Here is an 11,147-nt window from a genome sequence, read left to right as displayed (position 1 = left end):
TGCTTTCACTCATTCTAGTGTTCTTGTATAGAGCCAGTTATTCATAGGCTCCCAGTAGGGTTGGGAGAGACCACCGGGGCCATGGTGCCCAACCCTCTCATTTTACAGTTGGGCAAACTGAGGACAAGAGGGGCAGTTCTTAATGATCCTAAGTCTAGTATTTGAAGGGATGTCAGATGCCATTAAGACCAAGCCCTTCATTTTAAAATTGAGGAAACTGAGGCCCAGAGAGATGAAATTAAGGTCATAAATAAGATGACTTAGGGTCATAGATCAGAGGTTCAGAGGTAAAAGGAAGTCTAGAGGTCCCCTCGCCCAATCAGCTCTTTTTACAGAAGAGGACCAGGGAGTTTAAGTGACTTGCCCCTAAGTCAAACATATTAATAAGTATGCCAGGGGGGATTTGAACTCAGGACCTGTGACGCCAAAGTGAGTCTTCTTTCCACCTGACGAATTCTTTCAAGAGTCACTTTGTCCATAAAGGTGGGCGAAAGGTTGAAAATCACAGTCTTCATGCTTTAGACAGTGTCCCTGAAGGTGAATGCCCCCAAGCTCACTAAAACCTCCAGCTCCTAATATTAACTTGCAGTCATTCCCTGTGTATACATGAGGCAGGTAGGTGGCAAAGTGGATAGAGTGTCTGGGACAAGAGTCAGGAAGACCTGAGTTCAAATCCAACCTCAGACACGTATTAGCTGTGAGCAAATTATTTAACCCTGTTTGTCTTAGTTTCCTCATCTGTAAAAAGGAACTGGAGAAGGAAATGGCAAACCCCTCCACCATCTTGGCCAAGGAAACTCCAAATGGGGTCATGAAGGATCAGAAATGACTGAAATAGCTGAACTAGTGTATGTGTGTCTTCCCACTCAGTTGAGTTGGAGGACATCTGCACTGACCCTGGTACCAGGACTTGCTGATTCCCTTCCCCACCCACTTTCCTGGCAATGGGGAGAGCAGATTCCTCTGTGTGGGTGTGGAAAGCCCACAAACCTGGGAATATTGATCTCCCTGGGAGAGGCTGCTTTCAGAGAACAATTTCCGAGTCGTCATAATGGGCAGACTTTTCCCGGAGTTATCCCCAGGGGATGGGGGAGGACTGGGGTTAGTTGGGAAAATGCTAAGTTGTTTCCAGTAAGGAGTATCCAGATGGTTAACCCTGTCCTGTGTCTCTCCATGGAGCTCCTGCCCTGGCAGCCTCTGGCTCATGGATGCCTGGTATATACAGGATCATAGCCCTCAGGCTGGAGGGGACATCAGAGGGAATTTCATCAAAACCCTCCTTTTGACTGATGAGGAAACTGAGGCTCAGGGAAGTCTATTTGGTCCTTAAAGTGACCTTGGAGGTAGGTACCATTATTGCCCCTATTTTAAAGATGAGGAAAGTGAATTTCAAAGAAGTTAGTGTGACTTGCTTGGGAATCACACAAAACACGAGTGTCTGAGGCAGAAGAGGAAGTGACTTACCCAGGGTCACACAAAAATTAAGCATCACAGACAGGATTTGAATCTAGGTTCTCTTACTCCCAATCCAGTATCCTTCCCATTATTTCATACTTCCTCTTGTTCCCAGTACCCCCTAGTCCCTGATTCTCACCAGGCAAATGTCATGGAAACTCAGAGTTGGCACAGGACTCAGAGGCCACACAGTCTAACCCATAACCTGAACAAGAATCCCCTGGCTACATCCCTGACAGCCCATCAGCTTGGCTTACAGGCATTCCCAGCAAGGGGTGAACTCGCTCTCCTGAGACATAGGAACAGAGAGCCGACTCTGGGTCCAGTCTTGTCTCCAGTTCTTACTTTCTGTGTGACCCTGGGCAAGTCATTCAGATTCCACGTCAGACGTTTAGGAGCTATGTGATCCTGAGGAATGTCTGTCCCCCTCAGTTTCATCATCTGTAAAATGGAGGTCATAACAGCACCTCCCTCACAGGGTTGTTTTGCAGGTCAACTAAGATTAAATCACTAAGTGGATTATTTACGTAGGAAATACTTAGTACATGCTTTTCATTCCATTATTATTACTTTCAGCAGAAGCAGCAGCAGCAGTAGTAGCAGCAGCAGTAGCAGTAGCAGCAGTAGTAGTAATCCCCTCTGTTTTTGGACAACTCTGGTTGCTGAGAAATGTCTCCTTATATCAAGGAGATAATTGGCACCCACTCCCCTCTCCCATGTAACTCTCTCCTTGATGAAGAAACCCTTTCAGAGAGAGGAGGCATCTTGCCCAAGGCCTTGAACCTGGGCTCTTCCCCTGCTGGCCCCTGGCAGAGATCTTGAACCTCCAGGCCCTCCCACAGGGTCCACCCCCTTCATTTTGCAGATGATGTGAGTGAAACCTGGAGCAGTTGCCCAGGATGAGAGAGGATTGGGACTCAGGTCTTCCTGACTCCAAGTACAGCACATAATCCTGCACCACCTGCCTCTCAAGAATTGCCTTTGCACATGTTTCTAATTTATTCATCTGTGTATGTTACTGAGGCAGCATGGGACAGAACACTGAATTTGGAGTCAAAGGTCCCAGGTTCAAATGCTGCTTCAGACAGTCCCGGGGTAAGTGCCTTCCTCTCTTTGGGTCTCAGCTTTCTTAGCTATAAAATGAAGGGATTGGACCAGATGGCCTCTGAGGTCCCTTCCAGCTCTCTATCTATGGCCCCATGGGGACAAGGCAGTAAGCTTTAGTGGAAGGGTCATTGGGCTTGGCGCCCCCATGACATCACTTCCTGTGCCTCAGTTTCCTCAAGTGAGATGGTCGGTCCCCTCCTAGTTCTATGTCTAGGATACTTTATCTACTGTTTTCCCCCAACAGACTAGAAACTCCCTGAGGGCAGGGACTGCTTTCCTCAGTGCCTAGTACAGTGGCTGGCGCATAGCAAGAGCTTCACAAATGTTCTGAATTGCTTTGAAGATGACCTGAGGAGGGAGAGGACTCCACAAATGAGGGGCATCAGGGAGGGCTTCCCATAGGAGGTGGCACAGGAGCCTGGAAGCAGCAGCTGGGCCGGAGGGGTGCCTGCCAGCCATTGGTGAATCCCTGAATGCACCTTCCCAAGGAGGCATCAACCGTCCCCGTGGTGATCAGGCTCAGTATTTCAGGGGCACTATGGGTTACATGAGCAAGAGCTTGTCAGCATCTGGGGTGGTGATGGCACAGTGAGAACGAGGACTGGATTTGGAGGCTGAGGGCCTGGGGGAGCCCAGCTCTGCTCTTTTGTGCCCTGAGTGACCTTGGGCAAGTCATTTTACATTCTCAGAGCCTCAGTTCCTCATCTGTAAAACAAGGGGTTTGAGCTTCATGATCATAAAGGTCCCTTCACTTCCCCATAAACCTATGATCCTGATTATGAGACCTGTGTCCTTGGGCAAAACCCTTCTTACTGGGCCTCAGTTTCTTCCCCTGGAAAATGAGGGCATTGGACTAGAAAGTCTCTAAAGTGCCTTCCCTCTTTCTCTAAAGCCCCTAATCCTCGGTCCATTCTCGATTCATTGTGACCAGATTATCCTTTTTGTCTTGGTAGAGAGCCCCTGTTCCGTCAACTCTGTGCCCTCCACTGGCTGCTGGAAGCCCTGACCATCGACCACAACCACCATGGCATGAAGCCGGTGATAACCTGCTGGAATGAAAAGTAGGCCATTTCCCCCTCTTCTATAGGCTTTGTTTTCCCTCATCCTCATCCTCTGTCTTCTATATTTCTCTTCCTCGTCCTCTTCCTCCTTATACTTGTTCCCTTCCTTCTCTCTCTTCTTCCTTTTCTCTGCTTTCTCATCCTCTCCTCTTCCTATTCTCCCTTCCTCCTCCTCCTCCTCCTCCTCCTCCTCCTCTTCCTCCTCCCCCTCCTTCTTTTTCTTATTGCCCACTTCCCTATTCCTCTTCTTTTTTGTTTTTATATGTTACGATGTTATCCTATCATGATTACTTGGTTTTTTTTTTCCAAGAGATGAAAGGGAAGAAATAATTCTTAGTAAGTTCTATGGAACTAACAATTCAGCTAGATGGCACAGTAGATAGAATGGCAGGGAAAGGTGAAGAAACTTGGCTAGGGTCTCATAGATAATGATTTAAACTCAGATCTCCCTGATTCCAGTTCCAAAACTCTCTCCCTTGAGCCACCTAGAAGCTGTTGTTTATAATATTAAAATGATGATAATTCTTCAAAACTTTCAGAATCAATGATGTTGGAGAGCTGCTGCAAACCCCTCCCCCCATGGCCCACTGACACTCTCCACAGCTTAATCCATGGTCCTCTAGAAGTAGTCTTGACCAGAAAGCTCATCTGCCTCTGCACTAAGCTAGGCTGGCCCCTGGAAGGTAGAGATGTCATTCAGTCCATCTCAGAGCCATTGCATCCTGGCAGGGCCTTGCAGAGTTTATGTCCAGCCTTCTTACTGTGGATCAAGAAAGGGACGCTCTGACAGAAGGCTTGGCAAGCTACCTTTGGAGTCAGAAGAGACCTGAGTTTGAGTCCCACCTCCTTCACATGATGTCTAGGTGACCCTGGGCAAGTCACTAACCCTTGAAGGGAGCCTCAAAGACTTAAAAGTTGCAGTTGTACAAGGTATTTCCTCACTAAGCGTTCCCCATGCTAATGAAATCACACATTGAGTCCAAAAATAATAATGGCTGAATGATACTGGCCTCCTATATGTTCAAATAATTTGGTTATTATATGTATTGTAAGAAAAACCTAGAAATTATTGAAAGCATATGAATTGAAGTCAAGTTTGAGAAGCATTTCAATTTGATTCAATTCAATTAAAATATTGCTAAGAAAATTAGAAAGATATGGAATCTTGGTTCCTTGGCTCTGAGCATTTTCTCTGGCTGTTTCTGGTGCTTGAAATGTTCTCTCCCCCAACCTCCACCTCATGGCTTCCTTCAAGTCCCATAAAGGAAGCTTTCCCCAGCCCCCCCTTTAATTCCAGTGCCTTTCCTCTATTATTATTTCCCATTTATCCTGTATAGAGCTTGCTATGTTTATATTTACTTGCTTGCTGTGTTCCCCATTAAATTGTAAGCTCCTTAAAGACAGGGACTCTCTTTTGCCTCTATTGTATTCCCACCACTTAGCACAGTGCCTGGCACAAAATTGTGCTTAATGAATATTTATTTATTGATTAAATGAATGAAAAAACATCATACCCACTCCCCCCTTTTTGTTGTAAGAAAAGGAAGAGAGAAGAGATGATTCTTAGTGAATTCTGTAGGACTGATAATTCCATATCTTTCTAATTGTCTTATTGATATTTAAATTGAATTGAATCAAATTGAATTGCTTCTCAAACTCAATTTCAATTCATACATTTTCAATAACTTATAGGGTTTTTTAAACTTATATAATAATAACTCGAATTTTCTTCCCCTATTAAATTGTAAGCTCCTTGAGGTCAGGGACTGTCTTTGTTTTTACTGAACATTTAAATCGCCAACACTTTGCATGGTACCTTCCACTTAGTGGTCAATTAATAAATGTTAATTGCCTGTTGGCAATACTATAGACCACTTTAAAGGACCCTATATCCTCTGGGTACAGTGGGTACCCATCAAGCTATAATAACTCAGTCTCCTGAAAGCTATGATGGAATCCCTCATCAGAGGGAGAAAGGAGTTGGGGATGGGGAGGACAGGGGCTTGGAGAAAGAAGAAAAATATCCTTTGCCTTCCCATAGTAGTAGCCTGTTTGAGAAATGTTGCATGGCCCATGATAGAAACTCATTAACAGCTGTAGGCACACACCCAAGAATATTGATGGTCTGCCATAACGTATGAGCAGAGACTTCCATCAAAGGCTTGGTCCCATCCAGACCTTTACAGATTAGAAGCCCAGAAACAAAAGGTACACTTTCCCTTGATCCCACCAGGAGTTGAGGATCCCCCCTTTTTGATCTTTAAATTGGAGGTGCACTTGGAGCCAGGAGGACCAGAGATGGAACTAACTAGCTGAGTGATCCTGGGCAAGTCTCACTCCTGAGACCTCAACTTCCTCAACTATAAAATAAGGACAACAATTAGCATCTTTCCCTTGGTTGATGTGAGGATCAAATGAGAAAACCCGTGGAAAACACTTTGCAAACTTAGAACCCAACCCAAGGTGTGCCAAAACTCAGTGAAGTCTTAAGCCATTAAGACTTAGGCTCCCATGATGCTCTGGCCTCTCTGACAAGGTTGGCCTAGAGTTTTGGGACACCCTGTATAAAGGCTAGGTCTTATTATTAATGATAACAGCATTTTTGTTGGTAGTAGTGATGTTTGATGCATATATTGAGGCTCAAAGACACCCTCTTAAAAGGTGTGAAATAGGGGCAGCCAGGTGGTGCAGTGAGTAAGAGTGCCGGCCCCAGAGTCAGGAGACCTGGGTTCGGTTCTGGCCTCAGATACTCAGCACCCACACACACACAAAAAAAAAATAATAACTGGCCGTGCCTTGAGCAAGTTACTTAACCCCGATTACTTTTAAAAAAAAGTGTGAAATATTACATAGAGTCAGAATCTGATGTTTGATTAGCTTTGTTAAACTACTTTTTTATTCCCTCTTTTTTAAATCTTTGTTACAAGAAATGTCTTATTGGGTTGAGGTAGAATATATTTGGATATAAAAATGGTGCTTAAAAAAAGCAATATAGTGTTTAATGCCCTCTTACCCAGCAAGGAGGGTAGAGGAAATTCAGGATCACAGGGTTAGGGGTGATCTCAAGCCTATGATTCGTCTGAATTGTCCTAAATCAGAGACAGTTGGGTAAAATGGAACAGGCATCCTTATAACTTTCTAGGACATTCTTCTTTAACCAGCACCTCTCTCCAGAGACAAAGGACAGACACAACAACCTCTCTCAATGTGTGTGGTCTCCACCAACAGAATGTAAGCTCCCTGAGGGCAGGGATCAGGCATGCTTCCGTGTTTCCTTGGTGCAGAGTCAGTAATTAGCACAGGGAAGCTGGGTGGTGCAGCGGATAGAGGTCTGGCCTTGGAATCAAGAAGACTCATCTTCCTGAGTTCAAATCTAACCTCAGACACTTCCTAGCTGTGTGACCCTGGGCAAGTCACTGCACCCTGTTGACCTCAGTTTCCTTGTTTGTAAAATGAGCAGGAGAAGGAAATGGCAAAGCACTCCAGTGTCTTTGCCAAGGAAATCCCAAATGGGTTCACAGAGAATTGAGACTGAAACAACTCAACAACAGAGTTATTAGCAATTGCTTGTTTATTCATTTTCGTCCTTACCCAGGTTGCCCCATGGGGGCTCTGTAGCACAAAGACTACAGTAACATGGCTGCTGAGCACACATTCAGTGCCTTTTTCCCAATGTCTAAGTCCAATTTTCAGGGCATTGCCCTGTTTCTAGAGTGTGTGGTTATCTGGAGACTCATACTTTTCAGTTTCAAAATTAATCGGTTAACAAGCATTTATTAAGCACTTACCATGAACAACTTGGATGGACTGCATGCTGGCCAAGAAGACTATCTTATGGAGAACTCACACAGGGCAAGTGTTCACATGGGGGTCAGAAGAAGATACAAGGACACTCAAGGTCTCTCTGAAGAACTTTGGAATTGACTGTGACATGGGAAACACTGGCACAGGACTGCCTAGCCTGGCATGCCCGCATAGGAGAAGGTGCTATGCTCTATGATCAAAGCAGAATTGAAGCAGCTCAAAGGAAACATGAGCTGCAAAAATTTAGAGAATCCACCCCCAGATATTCACATGGATTATTTGTGCCCAACCTGTGGAAGAGCATTCTGAGCTCATATTGGTCTGATCAGTCACAGTCAGACACACTGTAACTTGACTTTAACATAGTGATGCCATTTTGGTACTCTTTCAGAACCAAGGACAACAGCCAACCAACCAATAATATACCAAGCACTGTGTTAAGCCCTGGGGTTACAAAGAAATACAAACACAGTTCCTACCCTCAAAAAACTTACACTCTAGTGAAAGAGAAAACATGCACATATCTAGGTACAAACACAAGATACCTTTATAGTAGTTGGACTCATGATTTCACCATTTTGACACAACTTCCTCTGAAAGGGATCTTTAATGCCTCCAAAACTTAGGAATCTATCAGAAAGCCAACATGGACTGAGTGCTTATATATGCCAGGCTCTGTGCTCAGTGCTGGGCATACAAAGAAAGTCAAAAGATAGTCTCTACCTTCAAGAATGAGCTACTCCCATGGCTCTAGAATTGCATCCTTTCCAATGATGGGTTTTCATGTCCATCCAAGCCTTGCCAGCCTGTCTGACTCACAGTGATGCCCTCTCAAACGTTCACCACAGAAGTTTCAACCCAGGGTGCTTGAGGTATTCTCTTGACTTCATAAGGGTACCAACAGAATAACCAAATTTCCAGGATGGAAAGACCCTCCTCAGCCATCTAGTCCAACCTATATCCAAAAGACATCCGTGTTATTCCATACCAGAGAAGTGATTGTCCACCTCTGCTTGAAGATCTCCACTAAGTGGTCCCCGCCATCTCTCTGGAAGAAGCCCATTCCACTAAGGACAGAATTAATGGCTGGTCAAACTCCCACCATTTTCTAACCCACTCTGCTTGGTGGAGCCTCTCTATGGTCTTTTGGACAATCTTCATCGTCAACCTTTGAAGACTTTATTTTTCCATGACTCTCAGGGTTACTGTGGCCAAAACATTTATGGGACCATAGAGCTAGAATGAGAGTTTGAAGAGCTCTTAAAGGTCCCCTCATTTAACAGGTAAGGAAACTGAGACTCAAGAAAATTAAATGACTCAGGTTCACAGAGTAGAAAGCCCCAGATTTGAACTCAGGTCTGTCATCAGGGCTCTTTCCACTGAAGCACAATGCCCCTCTTCAGTCAGTCTTTCAGTGATGGGCCTTCTTTCATTTAGCTAAACTGATTCTGAGTCAAGGGGATCATGAGTTTAGAAGAGAAGGGGATGTGAAAGAGAAGAAGCATTTATTAAGCACCACCTTATGTTCCTGGGGGGCAGCTGGGTGATGCCATAGTGCACAGAGTGCTGGGCCCGGAGACAAGAAGATTCATCATTAGGGCTTCAAATCTGGCCCCCCACACTTTCTAGCTGGGTGACCCTGGGTGACTTAGCCTTGTTTGCCTCCGTTTCCTCATCTGTAAAATGAACAAGCGATAGAAATGGCAAGCCACTCCAATATCTTTGTCAAGAAAATTGCAAATGAAGTCATAAGAGTCAGATATGGCTGAAAACAATTGAATAGCAAATATGTACCAGACGCTGAGCTAAGTGCTTTGCAAATATTATCTCATTTGCCTATAGAGATCATTTCTCATTAACTACAGGAAACTGAGACCCAAAGCTATCTGACTGGTCGAAGATATTAGATACTTAGACATAGATATCATGCAGCAAAACCAGGATTTGAACATCAATCCTCTGACTCCCCAAATCTAACCCTCATCCCACTCACAGTAGGCCTGCACTCAAGGCCTTTCCAACTTGTGGTAAGACCTTGGGAAAACAAAACAAACCAAAAACAACCTTGTGCTCCACAGGCATAGCCTTGGAAAAGCCAAGATCACAGCCGCCACCAGAAGGGAGAGAAGGAGGAATTTAAAAGACAAGGAACATTTTTCAAGGACACTTAGCAATATAATTGCCCCTCACCATGGCAACAGAGCCATAATCCAGGAAGCAGAGAGTTTAGTATTTCCCCAGCAAATCCATTCAGTGTTTGCAAACCAGTCTAGATTAATGAAGCAAAAGGCACCCGTGATCACTCCAGGCCAAAAAGAGACGTTGGGGAGAAGGTCACTGTTGTTAGAAGAAATAGAAACGACCTTTAAAAATCACCCTCCTTTCCCTTTGATCCAGAAACCTCCCTGCTAGGCATAAAGAGAGGTTCCAGGGACGAAATATTCATAGCGGCACTTTTTGAGGCATCAAAGAAAGTCAATGGCCATCGATCAGGGCCCAGCTAAACAAATGGTGGTGCATGAATGGGAAGGAAGATCAGCTAGAAAGGATGGATAGGAAGGGTCCAGGGAAGCCTGTGTGCACAGGTGCGGAGACAAGCAGGCAGCGTTAAAAGAAGGCTATTCACGGTGACTGCAACAATGTAAATTGAAAAGAGTAATGACTAGTGTTTAGAGAGATGGTGAAGGTTTGCAAAAAGCTTTACAAATACCGCTCATTTGATCCTCAGCTACCTTGGCAATTAGCTGTCTTCATCATCACCATCATCATCATCATCGCCATTTTTGATGGACAATTAGGTGGTTCAGTGGATAGAGCACCTGGGGATGGAGTCAGGAAGACCTGAGTTCAAATGTGACTTCAGAAACTAGCTGTGTGACCCTGGGCAAGTCACTTAACCCTGTTTGCCTCAGTTTCCTCATCTGTAAAATGAACTAGAAAAAGAAATGGCAAACCACTCCAGTATCTTTGCCAAGAAAACCCCAAATGGGGTCAGAAAGAGTCAGATCAACTAAACAACAAGTGTTTATCCCTCGGGTGTTGACTCCAGATGAACAGTAATGGAATATATTTCCCTCCCTCTAGTAGAGAGAGGTGGTAGATTATAGGTGGGTAATGCCACATACACTGTCAGTCACCGTAAGTATATGTTAATTCATTTTCTTAGTAGTTTTTCTTTATGGCAAAGGACAGTTCTGTGAGGCAGGGGGTGGATGGTGGGAAGTGAGAGTGATCTTTTAAAATGTATCAGTAAAGTATTTTTAAACCCCAATAACTAAAAGCTTGGAACAGTGAAAAAGGTCAGGCAGTAATAGTCAGGTGACCTTGGTTTAGTTCTTGCCCCTTCTCTTTACTAGCTGTGTAACTTGACTTCAGCAAATGATTTCATTCTCTGGGCCTCAGTTTCCTCATCTGTAAAATGAGAAAGGTTGGCCTGGACAACACCAAAAACCATTTCTAGGATCCTATGATCCCATTCTGTGAGTGTTCCCAGAGGCAAAACTGACACAGGTCAAATTCACTGGGCAAGGACCATTTCTCTGCTCCCCCAGGTGCTCTGTGGACATGATTTTTCGTGGTCAAACAGGCATATGTGTTATTAAATCATTCATGAGAAATAAATGCAGGGCTAAAAGCCACAGCATTCATGGTTGGGCAGGGCAATGATGAATTCCTAGGCAATGTCAGATCCCAGTGACTTCATTTCCATCAGGCAAAATG

The 11,147-nt window shown here is 44.6% G+C and overlaps 1 protein-coding gene across 1 annotated transcript in view; it reads left to right on the top strand.

The window, feature by feature from the left end:
• CCDC60 (coiled-coil domain containing 60) overlaps positions 1–11,147 on the top strand; it is a 219,047-nt gene that overhangs the window by 161,737 nt on the left and 46,163 nt on the right. The window contains exon 6 of the mRNA XM_069081446.1: positions 3,516–3,623. Coding sequence (XP_068937547.1) covers positions 3,516–3,623 — 108 coding nt within the window. The remainder of the gene's footprint in view (positions 1–3,515; positions 3,624–11,147) is intronic.

This window comes from Petaurus breviceps, unplaced genomic scaffold (genome assembly GCF_028583685.1).
Source record: "Petaurus breviceps papuanus isolate PSGF00001 unplaced genomic scaffold, PetGlider_PUasm1.0 99, whole genome shotgun sequence".
NCBI lineage: Eukaryota > Metazoa > Chordata > Mammalia > Diprotodontia > Petauridae > Petaurus > Petaurus breviceps.
Note: the sequence above shows the minus strand (reverse complement) of the source record. Positions and strands in the feature narration are given on the sequence as shown.